Source organism: Sander lucioperca, chromosome 20 (genome assembly GCF_008315115.2).
Source record: "Sander lucioperca isolate FBNREF2018 chromosome 20, SLUC_FBN_1.2, whole genome shotgun sequence".
NCBI classification, from domain to species: domain Eukaryota; kingdom Metazoa; phylum Chordata; class Actinopteri; order Perciformes; family Percidae; genus Sander; species Sander lucioperca.
This window is the reverse complement of record NC_050192.1, coordinates 3,083,236-3,101,629: the sequence shown is the minus strand read 5'-3', so window position 1 is coordinate 3,101,629 and position 18,394 is coordinate 3,083,236. Positions and strand designations below refer to the sequence as shown.

The 18,394-nt window shown below is 35.9% G+C and overlaps 1 protein-coding gene and 1 long non-coding RNA gene across 2 annotated transcripts in view; one reads left to right on the top strand and one right to left on the bottom strand.

The window, feature by feature from the left end:
* The window catches only part of usp6nl (USP6 N-terminal like), an 85,670-nt gene extending 69,598 nt beyond the window's left edge, over positions 1-16,072 (top strand). The window contains 14 exon segments of the mRNA XM_031300310.2: positions 8,238-8,332; positions 8,711-8,752; positions 8,754-8,777; positions 10,115-10,214; positions 10,309-10,461; positions 14,419-14,576; positions 14,578-14,883; positions 14,885-14,968; positions 14,970-15,101; positions 15,103-15,174; positions 15,176-15,629; positions 15,632-15,713; positions 15,715-15,818; positions 15,821-16,072. Of these exon segments, the coding sequence (XP_031156170.2) occupies positions 8,238-8,332; positions 8,711-8,752; positions 8,754-8,777; positions 10,115-10,214; positions 10,309-10,461; positions 14,419-14,576; positions 14,578-14,883; positions 14,885-14,968; positions 14,970-15,101; positions 15,103-15,174; positions 15,176-15,629; positions 15,632-15,713; positions 15,715-15,818; positions 15,821-16,029 (2,015 nt within the window). The 3' untranslated portion in view covers positions 16,030-16,072.
* Positions 7,087-13,463, bottom strand: LOC118493983. The gene is made up of 4 exons (XR_004896040.1): positions 13,414-13,463; positions 10,314-10,474; positions 8,232-8,329; positions 7,087-7,778 (listed from the first exon to the last, which is right to left on the bottom strand). It is a non-coding gene; the product is annotated as an uncharacterized LOC118493983 (long non-coding RNA).
* Positions 16,073-18,394: the final 2,322 nt, after the last annotated feature.

Genomic DNA, 18,394 nt, shown 5'->3' with positions numbered 1-18,394 from the left:
TTCATGACTTTTTTGACATGCTATACTATGACTTTTTTCGTGACTTTTTCGACATACTATACTGTGACTTTTTCATGACTTGTTTTGACATACTATACTATGACTCTTTTCATGACTTTTTTGACATGCTATACTATGACTTTATTCAACACACTATACTATGATTTTTCAACATACTATACAATGACTTTTTTCATGACTTGTTTTGACATACTATACTATGACTTTTTTTCATGACTTTTTTCAACACACTATACTATGACTTTTTTGTGATTTTTTTTTTTTGACATAGTATACTATGACTTTTTCGACATACTATACTATGACTTTTTCATGACTTGTTTTGACATACTATACTATGACTTTTTCATGACTTGTTTTGACATACTATACTATGACTCTTTTCATGACTTTTTTGACATGCTATACTATGACTTTTTTCGTGACTTTTTCGACATACTATACTGTGACTTTTTTCATGACTTTTTTCAACACACTATACTATGACTTTTTTCGTGACTTTTTCGACATACTATACTGTGTTCATGACTTTTTCGACATAATATACTATGACTTTTTCGACATACTATACTATGACTTTTTTCATGACTTTCGACATGCTATACTATGACTTTTTTCTAAATACTATACTATGACTTTTTCATGACTTGTTTTGACATGCTATACTATGACTTTTTTCAACACACTATGACTTTTTTGTGATTTTTTTTTTTTTTTTTTACATAGTATACTATGACCTTTTCGACATACTATACTATGACTTTTTTCATGACTTTTTTGACATGCTATACTATGACTTTTTCATGACTTGTTTTGACATACTATACTATGACTCTTTTCATGACTTTTTTGACATGCTATACTATGACTTTTTTCGTGACTTTTTCGACATACTATACTGTGACTTTTTTTCATGACTTTTTTCAACACACTATACTATGACTTTTTTGTGATTTTTTTTTTTTTGACATAGTATACTATGACTTTTTCGACATACTATACTATGACTTTTTCATGACTTGTTTTGACATACTATACTATGACTCTTTTCATGACTTTTTTGACATGCTATACTATGACTTTTTTCGTGACTTTTTCGACATACTATACTGTGACTTTCTTCATGACTTTTTTCAACACCTATACTATGACTTTTTTCGTGACTTTTTCGACATACTATACTGTGTTCATGACTTTTTCGACATAATATACTATGACTTTTTCGACATACTATACTATGACTTTTTTCATGACTTTCGACATGCTATACTATGACTTTTTTCTAAATACTATACTATGACTTTTTCATGACTTGTTTTGACATGCTATACTATGACTTTTTCATGACTTTTTCGACATACTATACAATGACTCTTTTCAACATACTATACAATGACTTTTTTCATGACTTTTTTCAACACACTATACTATGACTTTTTTGTGATTTTTTTTTTAACATATACTATGACTTTTTCGACATACTATACTATGACTTTTTCATGACTTGTTTTGACATGCTATACTATGCCTTTTTCATGACTTTTTCGACATACTATACGATGACTTTTTTCATGACTTTTTTTCAACACACTATACTATGACTTTTTCATGACTTTCGACATGCTATACTATGACTTTTGTCTACATCCTATACTATGACTTTTTTCTAAATACTATACTATGACTTTTTTCGTGACTTTTTCAACATGCTATACTATGACTTTTTTCGACATACTATACTATGACTTTATTCAACACACTATACTATGATTTTTCAACATACTATACAATGACTTTTTTCATGACTTGTTTTGACATACTATACTATGACTTTTTTTCATGACTTTTTTCAACACACTATACTATGACTTTTTTGTGATTTTTTTTTTTTTTGACATAGTATACTATGACTTTTTCGACATACTATACTATGACTTTTTCATGACTTGTTTTGACATACTATACTATGACTCTTTTCATGACTTTTTTGACATGCTATACTATGACTTATTTCGTGACTTTTTCGACATACTATACTGTGACTTTTTCATGACTTGTTTTGACATACTATACTATGACTCTTTTCATGACTTTTTTGACATACTATACTATGACTCTTTTCAACATACTATACAATGACTTTTTTCATGACTTTTTTGACATGCTATACTATGACGTTTTTCATGACTTTTTCGACATACTATACTATGACTTTTTTTCATGACTTTTTTCAACACACTATACTATGACTTTTTTTGTGACTTTTTCGACACACTATACTATGACTTTTTTCATGACTTTTTTTGACATGCTATACTATGACTTTTTTCAACACACTATACTATGACTTTTTTCATGACTTTTTTTGACATGCTATACTATGACTTTTTTCGGCATACTATACTATGACTTTTTTTTCATGACTTTTTCAACACACTATACTGTGACTTTTTTGTGAATTTTTTTGACATAGTATACTATGACTTTTTCGACATACTATACTATGACTTTTTCGACATGCTATATTATGACTTTTTTCATGACTTTTTTCGACATACTATACTATGACTTTTTCATGACTTGTTTCAACATGCTATACTAAGACTTTACTCAACACACTACTATGACTTTTCAACATACTATACAATGACGTTTTTCATGACTTTTTCGACATACTATACTATGACTTTTTTTCATGACTTTTTCGACACACTATACTATGACTTTTTTCATGACTTTTTTTGACATGCTATACTATGACTTTTTCAACACACTATACTATGACTTTTTTTCATGACTTTTTCGACACACTATACTATGACTTTTTTCATGACTTTTTTTGACATGCTATACTATGACTTTTTTCGGCATACTATACTATGACTTTTTTTTCATGACTTTTTCAACACACTATACTGTGACTTTTTTGTGAATTTTTTTGACATAGTATACTATGACTTTTTCGACATACTATACTATGACTTTTTCGACATACTATACTATGACTTTTTCATGACTTGTTTCAACATGCTATACTAAGACTTTACTCAACACACTACTATGACTTTTCAACATACTATACAATGACTTTTTTCATGACTTTTCTGACATGCTATACTATGAAGTTTTTCATGACTTTTTCGACATACTATATTATGACTTTTTCATGACACTTTTTCGACATACTATACTATGACTTTTTCATGACTTGTTTTGACATGCTATACTATGACTTTTTCATGACTTTTTCGACATACTATACAATGACTCTTTTCAACATACTATACAATGACTTTTTTTCATGACTTTTTTCAACACACTATACTATGACTTTTTTGTGATTTTTTTTTAACATATACTATGACTTTTTCGACATACTATACTATGACTTTTTCATGACTTGTTTTGACATGCTATACTATGCCTTTTTCATGACTTTTTCGACATACTATACGATGACTTTTTTCATGACTTTTTTTCAACACACTATACTATGACTTTTTTCATGACTTTCGACATGCTATACTATGACTTTTGTCTACATCCTATACTATGACTTTTTCTAAATACTATACTATGACTTTTTTCGTGACTTTTTCAACATGCTATACTATGACTTTTTTTCGACATACTATACTATGACTTTATTCAACACACTATACTATGATTTTTCAACATACTATACAATGACTTTTTTCATGACTTGTTTTGACATACTATACTATGACTTTTTTTCATGACTTTTTTCAACACACTATACTATGACTTTTTTGTGATGACATAGTATACTATGACTTTTTCGACATACTATACTATGACTTTTTCATGACTTGTTTTGACATACTATACTATGACTCTTTTCATGACTTTTTTGACATGCTATACTATGACTTTTTTTCGTGACTTTTTCGACATACTATACTGTGACTTTTTCATGACTTGTTTTGACATACTATACTATGACTCTTTTCATGACTTTTTTGACATGCTATACTATGACTTTATTCAACACACTATACTATGATTTTTCAACATACTATACAATGACTTTTTTCATGACTTGTTTTGACATACTATACTATGACTTTTTTTCATGACTTTTTTCAACACACTATACTATGACTTTTTTGTGATTTTTTTTTGACATAGTATACTATGACTTTTTCGACATACTATACTATGACTTTTTCATGACTTGTTTTGACATACTATACTATGACTTTTTCATGACTTGTTTTGACATACTATACTATGACTCTTTTCATGACTTTTTTGACATGCTATACTATGACTTTTTTCGTGACTTTTTCGACATACTATACTGTGACTTTTTCATGACTTTTTTCAACACACTATACTATGACTTTTTTTCGTGACTTTTTCGACATACTATACTGTGTTCATGACTTTTTCGACATAATATACTATGACTTTTTCGACATACTATACTATGACTTTTTTCATGACTTTCGACATGCTATACTATGACTTTTTTCTAAATACTATACTATGACTTTTTCATGACTTGTTTTGACATGCTATACTATGACTTTTTTCAACACACTATGACTTTTTTGTGATTTTTTTTTTTTTTTTTGACATAGTATACTATGACCTTTTCGACATACTATACTATGACTTTTTTCATGACTTTTTTGACATGCTATACTATGACTTTTTCATGACTTGTTTTGACATACTATACTATGACTCTTTTCATGACTTTTTTGACATGCTATACTATGACTTTTTTCGTGACTTTTTCGACATACTATACTGTGACTTTTTTTCATGACTTTTTTCAACACACTATACTATGACTTTTTTGTGATTTTTTTTTTTTTGACATAGTATACTATGACTTTTTCGACATACTATACTATGACTTTTTCATGACTTGTTTTGACATACTATACTATGACTCTTTTCATGACTTTTTTGACATGCTATACTATGACTTTTTTCGTGACTTTTTCGACATACTATACTGTGACTTTCTTCATGACTTTTTTCAACACCTATACTATGACTTTTTTCGTGACTTTTTCGACATACTATACTGTGTTCATGACTTTTTTCGACATAATATACTATGACTTTTTCGACATACTATACTATGACTTTTTTCATGACTTTCGACATGCTATACTATGACTTTTTTCTAAATACTATACTATGACTTTTTCATGACTTGTTTTGACATGCTATACTATGACTTTTTCATGACTTTTTCGACATACTATACAATGACTCTTTTCAACATACTATACAATGACTTTTTTTCATGACTTTTTTCAACACACTATACTATGACTTTTTTGTGATTTTTTTTTTAACATATACTATGACTTTTTCGACATACTATACTATGACTTTTTCATGACTTGTTTTGACATGCTATACTATGCCTTTTTCATGACTTTTTCGACATACTATACGATGACTTTTTTCATGACTTTTTTTCAACACACTATACTATGACTTTTTTCATGACTTTCGACATGCTATACTATGACTTTTGTCTACATCCTATACTATGACTTTTTTCTAAATACTATACTATGACTTTTTTCGTGACTTTTTCAACATGCTATACTATGACTTTTTTCGACATACTATACTATGACTTTATTCAACACACTATACTATGATTTTTCAACATACTATACAATGACTTTTTTCATGACTTGTTTTGACATACTATACTATGACTTTTTTTCATGACTTTTTTCAACACACTATACTATGACTTTTTTGTGATTTTTTTTTTTTTTGACATAGTATACTATGACTTTTTCGACATACTATACTATGACTTTTTCATGACTTGTTTTGACATACTATACTATGACTCTTTTCATGACTTTTTTGACATGCTATACTATGACTTATTTCGTGACTTTTTCGACATACTATACTGTGACTTTTTCATGACTTGTTTTGACATACTATACTATGACTCTTTTCATGACTTTTTTGACATGCTATACTATGACTTTATTCAACACACTATACTATGATTTTTCAACATACTATACAATGACTTTTTTCATGACTTGTTTTGACATACTATACTATGACTTTTTTTCATGACTTTTTTCAACACACTATACTATGACTTTTTTGTGATTTTTTTTTTTTGACATAGTATACTATGACTTTTTCGACATACTATACTATGACTTTTTCATGACTTGTTTTGACATACTATACTATGACTTTTTCATGACTTGTTTTGACATACTATACTATGACTCTTTTCATGACTTTTTTGACATGCTATACTATGACTTTTTTCGTGACTTTTTCGACATACTATACTGTGACTTTTTTCATGACTTTTTTCAACACACTATACTATGACTTTTTTCGTGACTTTTTCGACATACTATACTGTGTTCATGACTTTTTCGACATAATATACTATGACTTTTTCGACATACTATACTATGACTTTTTTCATGACTTTCGACATGCTATACTATGACTTTTTTCTAAATACTATACTATGACTTTTTCATGACTTGTTTTGACATGCTATACTATGACTTTTTTCAACACACTATGACTTTTTTGTGATTTTTTTTTTTGACATAGTATACTATGACCTTTTCGACATACTATACTATGACTTTTTTCATGACTTTTTTGACATGCTATACTATGACTTTTTTCATGACTTTTTTCGGCATACTATACTATGACTTTTTTTCATGACTTTTTCAACACACTAGACTGTGACTTTTTTGTGATTTTTTTTGACATAGTATACTATGACTTTTTCGACATGCTATATTATGACTTTTTTCGATATACTATACTGACTTTTTCATGATTTTTTCGACATACTATACTATGACTTTTTTGACATGCTATACTATGACTTTTTTCAACACACTATACTATGACTTTTTTCATGACTTGTTTCAACATGCTATACTATGACTTTATTCAACACACTATACTATGACTTTTCAGCATACTATACAATTACTTTCTTCATGACTTTGACATACTATACTATGACTTTTTTTGACATATACTACGTAATAATGTGGCTGATTTACACACAAACAAAAAACACCTTTTATTTGAAAGTATGAACAGCCAATGGCAGGAAATACATTTTGAATTACTGACATGTAAATTCATACTGTGAAGACTGAGGCTCACTTGGAAACATACTGCATAAATTATGGTCGTAACAATACCAGAAATCAGTCTTAAGTACTGGAACATCACATTAAGCGGGCACAAACCAGCTTCAAATTTAAAATACAGAACAAAAACACAACCCATTTCATTACTATTCCATATATGCATGCGGGCCATAAAACGTTCTCCTAAAACCTGCATAAATATCCTCTGTCCATCAGTTACTGTAAAGTTTTTACTGGTTAGTATTTATTTCCTGTACTTTTTTCTTCCAAAGAGATATATCATGATCAGAGCCTCTCAAGTATGCAGGCAGAGAGTGTGTTGTATTAACTTTTAGTGTGATGCTTCTGTGATCAACAACAACCAACATATTACTCAAATAATCAGCAGTCCGTCTCATATTAGTCGTCCGGCTCCGCTGCATTGACAGTTGTCAGTCTATCGAGGCCGCATCCCCCATGCCAGCCCTGGCAGGACGAGTGTGATGATGACGGAGGTGAACAGGTTGACTGCGTTGTTGTCTAAGATTGGTTTCCCACAGATCCGCCGGGTCGTGGCAGACTCATAACTTACCACCTTCCCGATGCTCGCGTCACAGCCTAAAGACAGACAGAAGAAGGGGAAATGCCGGATTAGTAACTCAGTCATTCATCTTCTGTCAATGAATTTTAGTTTTGTTCAGTCAATTTACTAATTGTTCCAGCTCCAGTGTTCACTTTTCAGTGATCATCACTGTAAATAAAAAACTAATAATACAGCATGTCAAAAAGTCATGAAAAACGTCATAGTATAGTATGTCTAAAAAGACACAAAAAAAGTCATTGTATAGTATGTCGAAAAAGTCATAGTATGTTGAAAAGAGTCATGAAAAAAGTCATAATATAGCATGTCGAAAAAGTCATAGTATAGTATTTCAAAAAGGTCATATATAATGCCATCGACAATTGTAGTCATATTACCATGCTATAAAAAATGTCAAAAAAGTCATAGTATGTAATAACAATGATTCAATAGTTATCACCTGTTAACCTGACCACCTCTTCTGTCCTTACCTTTAGGGTTTTTTATCCCCGGCTTCCCGAAGCTGATACGTTTCCAGGATCACCACGACCGCATCCTCAAGAAGATGATGCCCAAACTGAAACAACACCTGGTGAGACGCAACACTGCTGTAGCAATTAATAATGCAACAAGTGCTCATATTACCAGAAGTCTGTCTACACATACAACTACTGGCCTATGTCAATACATTAGAACACTTTCAGTATTATGAGTGCCATTATTTAATACACCTTCAGGCGTAATGCATTGATAAATAATATGTTCTATGTAAAGATGTGGTCAATATACTAGAGATATGAGTGTTTCCTGGACATACAGAACACAAACAAGCATTATATTTTGACAAGTGACATACATTATCTAGATTAAACTATATTATCATAGGAAAGAGACCTATACAAACATAGAATATGTGCCCTGCTCAGTGCACTAAATAGACTTTCTGTTGGGTTTGTTTTTGCTGCTGCAGGACAACCAAGAGGTATTGACCAGTCTCTACACCATGAAGTGGTTTTTTCCAGTGCTTCCTGGACAGAGTAAGTACATTACCAACAAGCTGAAGTAGGAAAATGTAACCAAACTGCTGCTGGAGGTTTTCTCTTTCAAAGCCGATGGGAACATTTCCTTGCTTAATCTTCCCATAACAAGACATATTTAATCCTCAGCATTATGTTTTACTATTTATATGAAAATTAGAAAACAAAATTGGAATGAAAATAAAAGCATATTTTCTGCAATCAGGACGGAAACAACTTCAAGTCTGCCCTAAACGATATGGGATAACATCAGACTTTTAAAGGATATTCTGTAATTTCCTTATTGTCGTCATATCCCATAAAAAGAGCAAAACCAACAATAAATCGATGCTAGGCCTGCACCATTCGGAGAAAAATATGAATCACGATTTTCTTTTTAGTTTAGAATTGATATCATGATTCTCTGCCACGATTTTTTTCTCCCGAAGTGTAATGTTTACTGCACACATGAACCATGACACAACAAAACACATTGGCAGTTCCAAACAGATTTTTTTTTGGCACCTATAGCACATTGTGCATCACCACAAGCCTGTAAACATAGAGCCTTCAATGAATAAAGAACATGAAGTACATACTGGCTAGGGGTGTGCAAAAATCGATTCACATTCGAATCGCGATTCAAGCTCTACCGATTCAAAATCAATTCGTAGAATTCCAAAAATATATTCATATTTTTTAATAAAAAAAAGAAAAATGAAATTTTATGTCTACTGCAATCACATGGGAAAAGTAACTACGATTACATACTGTGAATCGTTTTTTAAAATCAAGAATCGATTTTGAATCGAATCTTGAGCCTGAAAATCGATATCGAATCGTGACATTTTCTGAATGGTGCACCCCTAATACTGGCCATCACAGTAGGCTCTATCTGAACTCCTTGAACATACATCTTTACATAATTAAAACATGTCTATGTCAAATGCTTTCAATAAATTAATTGAAGGAGAAAAAAATAAATAAATCGAAGTCATTTAAAAATGAAATCGTGAACAGGGTGAATCGAAAGTCCCCGACAAATGCACCATTTCCTCCCGTTTGAGCAAATTTGCTAAAAACTACACTGTCCAGTGTTTTTTTTATATACAATATATATATTTGTGACCCATTTTTTGAGATTCACTTCATCAAATAACCAATGGGCTAGGGTAGGAAAGACAGAACTTATTGAAAGATGGACTAACACACTTTTAGTGGGATTTGTTGACAATAACAAAAATAGAGCTATATAACCAGCCTTATCCTTTATGTGAGCCAAAACAATATGTCAGTCTATGAGAAGCGTAAAGGGAAAACAATAAGATCGTCTAACCTTTTGTTCCGTTTGTGTCAAGACTCCCTTTACCCTGACCCTCCGAATCTGGGACATCTACATCTTGGAGGGAGAACGAGTGCTGCCCACCATGTCCTACACTATCCTCAAACTGCACAAGAGTAAGACTGTTTACTCTGTTCAGTGCTACTGATGTCCACCTTTCAAAGACTAAAAAAGTCTTACTTGTGTTGTGTGTGTGTGTTTGATTTACAGAGCACCTGATGAAGCTGTCCATGGAGGAGCTGGTGGAGTTTCTGCAGGTGACTTTGTCCAAAGATTTCTTCTTTGAGGACGACTTTGTGGTCGAGCAGCTACAGGCGTCCATGACTGAGCTCAGGAAGGCAAAGCTGGAGCTGCCTGCACCAGGTACTGCTACAGCCTGAAGCACACAGACAAAGCACAACCAGCTATGAATACGAAAATATTCTTTTGCACTTGTTGCAGCCACATCACTACTGGACCTTAAATCACAGAGACAACTTTAAACCAATAGTCAGCCTTGTTCTTATCTGCCTTTTACAACAAATCAAAGTATTATGCAATTTGTTTTATTTCATGCAGAGCTGGTTAATTATCGTACATAGGAAGGCCTGAACTAATACAATATACACAAGTATGGATGAGTATGTTTTTGAAAGTAGTAGTCATTATAAGGGTTTCAGTATCCCTAATTAGTCTGAGAAAAAATACTTTTTATTATTTATTACCGAGCAAAACAAAAGGATTTATCGATTTTATATATTTTCTTTTTTATGTGAATTAAATCTTTTTGGGTTTGGACTGAAAAAGCAATTTAAAGTCATCATTTCTTCACACAAATATGTCCAAACCTAAAAATAATCAGCTATCAAAAGCTGCAATCCATACTGATATGGTCCCTAAAAAAGACAAACACTACCCAGAAACAGATGCACCTCTTTCTTTATTATTGCCTTTACATGACTATAATACATATGGCTTCCTGCTGCCCTTTAGCTTGTAGCTGTAGCAATAGTAGCAGTGTGTGTTTCTAATCTTGCTCTGTCTCCTCATTAATCTTCCTTCTCTCCCTCTTCTTTCAAATGATGTTAGCTAACAACAACAAAAGTGTGGCTGTGAGTGGGGGCCACATTCCCTCCTACAACAGTAACCGGTGGGCTATCCTGACTGGTCCTCCCCTCTCTATGTCTCTGTCCATCTGTCCCTCAGTCAGTCAGTTCGTTTGTCCTGTCTGTCGCCTGTCTGTCCAACGGCACTTGGGTTTTTTTCCTTCAAAAACTTCCAGCAGTTTTTTTATCCCCCACATAATGTTTTAACTAAGTTCAGATGCATTGCTTCAGTCCTGCAGTGGCTGGCTCTCCTCTTGTCTCTGTATCTTCAGTTGGTTTTTTTTTACCCTTGACTCATATTTTGATATCAAAGTGGTTGTTAAATTCCATGTGACATAAAGTGCCCTCTGACGGCCAACTTAAGGCACTGCATGATACTGTTACAACTGGGAAGTTATTTTTTCTATAAGTCTGTTTGATAGCTTATGATAGTATTTTGTTGGCCAACTATCACTGTTTTTAATCAACAGCTGATCTGCACACTGACTATTACTGTGACTCTACTGACTTTAAAAGTGCAGTCTTGGATTTGTAAATACGGAACACCTGTCCTCAACCATCTTTTTCAGGTTCCTGTGTTGTCTTCCTGTATTTAGTCATTAGCCAGTTAGTCATCTAAACCAGCAGTTGACACTTTTTTGTTGTAAGATTTTTTTGACATCAATACTGTAGCTGAAGAAGGAACCAGAATTTCCCTTTCTTCCAGAGCCCACACAAATATAACAGTAGCTGTCTGTTCGTTTCCCCTGCCCGCTGACAAGATAATGAGCCACTTTTCCAACACTGGAGGCTTTTGTTTAACTTCTATTTTAACAACCATCTGCTACCACATTTGCTGCGGTGCAAGAGGGATATTTTTTTAAATCTGCATTTTTGTATTGGCAGAACTGTGAGAATGGTTTTTATGGTTTTGAACTTCACTTGGCCTAGTTTGAGTTAAGAGATAGACTCCACTTTTACTAACCACATCACCACCACAGTATAATTTACTGCAAACACCAGCTGGATGAATCTTTGATATAGAGTGGCAGAGGCTGGATTCAGTTAATTTTTTTGTCACTAACTCCCGAAAAAAGTTGAGAGAGAGTTTAGGTCAATATGGGCTATTGACTTTAAAAGCTACCAATGGTAGACCATTTGTGCTGATAGTATTAGTAAATATAATCTTTATGTACCTTCAGAACAAAATATAAGAAAAGGTGCTGCACACTGTTCAAAGCTTGAAACTACAAGATTGTATGAGCAAACAGTTTGGATTTAAGATTCTTATCAACCCAACCTTTTATCTTTTATACAGATAGTGACTTGTTCGACACACCTCCCCCTAAAGACTATCATACAAGAGGAGAAATTGCATCTTTTATGACCCTTAAAATCCACTAACATTACTGCAAATGTATTTCCCTCCAACCTTTTGTTTATAAGTGAGGATAAAGCTCTCTGCAGCAGCATTTATATTATCTTGATGTAAAAGCAGCTCCTTAGGGCAAGGTTAAGCAGGTTCCACACCGTTTTACACTTCCTCACCACAATGAAATCACTTACTCTTTCTGGCTGTGTGAAATAAAAACAATAGTGACACCTGCGAGCAGCCACCAATAGGGTAGCCTTGAACAGCTTAGTCATAAAGTAAAGAATATGGAGGACAATATACAATCTGTAAGGCTCAAACAATGCTCGTATACTTCAGAGGAAGTTCACCTAAACCAGCCAGAAAGCATGCTTACATACCTGTGTAAGTGTGACAATAATTGTTGCACACACCTTGAATTTATAATTATCTGAAAATGAAGGGAATTTTAATTAGGATTTTATACAGTTTTTTATTACACTATAGGAAAGTCTTGTGTTCCTATTTTTTCATTAAATTCAAAAAGTGAAATAGACTGGCTGTACTTGCATCTGCGATGAATATTTGATCATTACATTTGAATGTTTATACTGCAACCGCTCCTTTATTGATAATGTAGCTACAGGTCACTTAAAATCTACTTTGATAGTAAAATAATTTCCACACATTACAAAATTAAAAATGTTTAAGATACCAAATAAAGCTTTACATTTTCTACAGAAAAGTTATTTGTATTTCTACTTTTTAACCGCCATTTGTGACAGGTTGCTTGTTCACCGCGGTAAGAAAAATCCATACCGTCACAGCCCTAAGTAAACTATCATCCTGCCTGCTCTATATCTGAAAACGCATACAGGAACTATGAGTAGGTTTACTTACCGGATTGTGACGGGATAATGTTATAGGACAGTCTCCGGTGGAGAAGGATTCCTGAAAGAAAGAAAGAAAATTTGTGGCTAGAAAGAACACTTTGCAACACTGCTGTTTCTGATTTTGGCCAACTGTCTCACAGATGTACTCAAAGATAGATTTTTTTTTTCCCCCACCACAAACGGTCAATTCTGCAGTTGGAAAACTGGATGAGGTAGTACCCCTGTTAATTTAAGCAATGTGTACAAGAAAAAAAGGCTGAGGTCCGGAGATAAACTCAACATGGACAGACACTTTAGTTTGTGAATTCAGTTCCAATACGTTGACTTACTGGCTCACTCCTACAGCACTTCATCTACCTCCAGCTGCGACTCTGGTGATCACACTTTCCCTTCCCCCTTACACTCACACCCCAGCGTCACCATCACTGTGTCTGCACACTGTATATATGTTCCTGTCAACTGTACTTTTTATTTCTTTGTGACGTAATCAGTAACTTTAAGTATTAATGTCATAACTTGTACTGGTTGTAGAATAGTAACTTTTGTGCAAGCTGAGTAGTCTTGAGTGAAGAAATATTGCTGTGACTTTAATGCTTGTACATATCTGTCTCAGTACATTCAACATGGTTCATTATCAAAAACTATTTCTGTATGACCTTTTAAGTCTGGGCCTACTGCTGCAGCTAAGTACAGTTTAATGAAAGAGACCACTCAATTGAATGTCACTTCCTAATTGAGCCCCTCCAGCCTGCTGGGAATTAATATCAAACACTCTTTCTGATGGGTTTCTTTCTGTCCTTTGCTCTTTGCCTGTGGAAATGTGATATGTGTCGTGATGAATGTAATTCTCCTTTATTTTTACCTCTCTATGGCAGTGGTGTTGCATGAATCCATGTCCCTGTTGTGACTCTCATCTGATGTGAATCAGCGCCACCAAGTGTGTCAAACCATCAGTGTTCAGTTTCAGTACCTGATGGTGCTCTAATGTGCTTCCACTGTTTTCATCTTGCAGGTAAAGACGACGAGTATCCCAAGAAGCCTCTAGGGCAGCTTCCTCCTGAGCTGGCAGCAGCAGCATTGAACCACGTGGCCAACGGTCAAAGCCACACCGAGCCAGCCGAGCCTACCAGGGATCCGAGTCCCGTACCAGACCGCCAGCGGGACAGTCGCCCCCCCCAGCAGGTCACGCCGGGACTCGCTGGAAAAATCGATCCGCCACCACAAGGCCGACAAGAGGGATGCCCGCTCCAGGGGGTCGGGGGAGATCCCAAATGAGCAGCGGAAGCAGTCCACCTCCACCACACCTGAGAGGGGAGCAACACCGCCCTCAGCCCCCACCCCTACACCACAGCTCATTGCAGGGGAAAGAGGGAAGCCTCAGAGCCACGCCACCGCCAACCATAACTCCAACGCAGCCTCCAGCTCTCGCAAAGAAATCACTCCCCGCTGGTTCAAACCGTCCGAGACAAAGCTGGAAAGCAGTCAAAGCAGCAGCTGCCCGGGAAGTGCATCTGAGCAGAGGGGCGTCGCCGGCCCCTTCCAGCCCAGAAGACGGTGCAACGCCCCCACCGCCGGCCGCGCCCCCAAGGCTTCATCCCTGACTCCGACCGTGGCTCCCAACGCCTCGCAGTATGACATGTACCAGGGCTGCCGGAGCAGGATTTTGAGATCCTGGAGCTTGACAGACCCCCGTCCCAGAATGAGGATCCCTCGCAGTGAGACACCCTTCAGTGTATCGTCCTCCATCAGGGCAGCCCCAGCCCGCGGACCCCAGCCTGGCTGGGAGCGTCGGCTCCGTCGCATCAGGGCCCAGGATGGCCAAACACCCTCTTCCTCCTACATTTTCCCACAACAGTCCGGGGGGGGTCCAGGCCAGTTACCCTGGCAGCCAAAGCCGGTACCACACCCCTCCCCAGCAGCACTCCCCAGGCAGAACTACTGCCGAAGTCCCTATCTTCCACCCCGCATACAGCGTAAGCCTGGACCACAGAGGAGAGGACAGACTCTATGCTCCCCCCTCCCGATTTACCCCACCTTCCAGTGTGGCGTACGGGGAACGAGCGTACGCCACCACCCAGCGCCAGAGCAACAGCCTCTCCCCGGAGAAGGCTCTTATGAACAACTCCTTCGCTACATACCGCAGGCAGCCCCCACCTAGCTCCTCCCACAACCCCCGAAACACCAGGCCTCCCCCGGAGCACTCCCTGCAGCTGGAAACCCAGGGAGCTCCACCCCTATCTACCTGCAACAACTCACCTCCACCGCACAGGTCTACGCTCCGTGGACCTACAGGTTTGAGGGGCATCGAGAGCGAGGCGAACCCGCACTACCTGCCAGAAGGCGGGCCTCGCGCGGCCTGTAGACAGCTCCCGTGGGCTCCGGAGGATGGGCTGCCCCCTCAATCCCCAGGTGGATGCCGCGCTCACCCAGCTTCCAGCGAGCCCAAATGTCGCCCGTTGAGGAGTTTACTTTCCCCCCCAACGCAGACGGCCTGCTTCACTACAGGACACAGTTCCAGGAGCAGCAGCCTGTCATAAGGCAACAGCTCCCCCAGCTGTTTGGAGGACCACACTACAGGCACGCACAGGAAGCGTTCGCCATGCAGGAGTCCATGCTACTGTGATTGGACGATAGAGAATGGCAAGACACTGTATAAATAAAAAATAAACTGAGGTGTATCACTGACACTGTGGTAAGACAGGCCGTAGTCCTAGCTTTGTTAGGAGCCTGGTTTTGTTTCTGCTCTGTTCTTATGTGTGAAGTACTGACCTCTGACTGTCACGCTGCATCGTAACGTTGCAGGATGCACCAGCCTTTGAAGTTTTTACTGATCACTTTAAAAGAGAAAAAAAAACTGACTGAAGATTTTATTTTATTTTTCGATGTAGAGCATTAACAAGAGGAGACAGTATATATCTTTTAGAGTCGATACAGTATGTACAGTGGATCTTTTGTTAATACGCTTGAGTTGTCAGTAGCAGGGGAACATTCTCCTGAAAAGGGAAAACTCTGATTTATTTTCCATCTTTATTTTTTTATGTTACGTGCAAATATTTACATTAGAGATTGATTTACTCTATATGCTTGTGAATGTTATTTTTCAAAGAGAAGAAAATAATACTATGTCCAATGATGAAATTAGAAAGCAGTAATGAACATGCATACACTGTACTTTTTGATTTCAATTTCATTTTGCAGCGCCTACAGTATAGAAAGGGCAGGTTTGTTGTTTATTTTCTAGTCTCTTTTTCAGTGATAATATTCCTTCCTGATTAACTGATGTGCAATTAATTTCTCTTTATACGTGAAGTGCGTTGGTTATTTACATATTTGAGGCCAGTGTAGTTTTTTTGGATTAAAAACTCGAGGAATATAGAGCTAATTGTGAGGGCTAATAAAATATATATATATATATAATATAGATATATATATATATATATCATATATATATATATATATTATATAGCTTTAAGACCATCTGATTTGCTTAGTAACCATAGATTGTTTATCTTTATTGCTGTACTGCAGTTACCACATCTTGAGCACATGCAGCCAGAGATGGATGTGAACTAGTTTCAGTGCAAGTTCGCTTCATTACATCTTATTAATTTCAACACTGTCATATCGACTACTGTTCAGCTGCTGGCACACACTCACTCACTCTCACACACACACACACACACACACACACTACATGTCACAAATGTGTTAGTCACACATTTCAACATTTAATCAGTCACATTCCCTATTATTATTCCTCATACTCTGGTTTTGAAGCAGTTATTCTCTTACAGTATTGCCGTACTGTTCATTACATTCCTTAAGTTATCCTTGTTTTTTGTTAAACACTAATTGCAGACCATTCTGATACTTTGCTTAATAAAATGAGGTCGGTGAAAATGAGTCGCTGGCTCTGTCTTTGACTTGCTGTAAATCAGAGGTTTATTCCATGGGGGGTTTTTCTGCTGTCTTTTCTCCTAATAATCAAACTCTGCCCCCCAGTGGGGACTTAAGGATATAAACCCCAAGAGGTAAGGATAGGCTTTATTTTTAGAAGGGCAGAAAGTGCTTTTAGGATGGAATAAATGCAGAATCCGGGATGACAGATTTGGTAATAGTAATAGTAATTGAGGTTCCAGCACTTAACCATGAAGGAAGAACACTTCTTTCTCAGCTGTCAACCTATATTAGGCTATATTTTTTTGTTTATACTCTATTATAACTTCCACATCCAGATAACAATCGACTATAAAAAAATGTTATTTAATCAATAATGTAATAGTATACTAGTATGTTATAAGATAAAATGTCCCTGGTTTCAGCTTCCCAAATGTGAAAATATGCTACTTTTCTGTCATTCTACATTATATATATTTTGCCATTTGAAAACATAATTTTGGTGGTTAGGGAATTGTTGTGGACATTTTTCACTATATTCTAAACGACGTGTTGAATTATCGACATACTAAATTACGGTGAAAATCATTCAGTTGCAGCCATATCTTAAAACCAATTATTATAATTATTATTTTTCCCAGTACAAAATAAATGCGCGATCACGGAAGGCCTGTATCATGTGGACGCGCCGACAGTGTTGTTGTCATTACTTACAATTCATTACATTACATTACATGTCATTTAGCTGACGCTTTAATCCAAAGCGACATACACTGCTATATATATCAAGGTCGCACGCCTCTGGAGCAACTAGGGGTTAAGTGTCTTGCTCAGGGCCACATCGGTTGATGTATCGCAGTGGGAATCGAACTTAGATCTCCCACACCAATGTATGTCATATCCACTGCACCATCACCACCCTTAGTATAGAATTCCCCATGGGGGGGGCGATAGAAACTACACGCTATAGCTTTATGGGGATAAATTACAATCTCGAGCTGATATAGTGGATTAATCCATCAGTCAAGCACAGATAAATACTATTTGATTAACTACTTTTAAAGCAAAATAACAAATATTGTCTAGTTCCA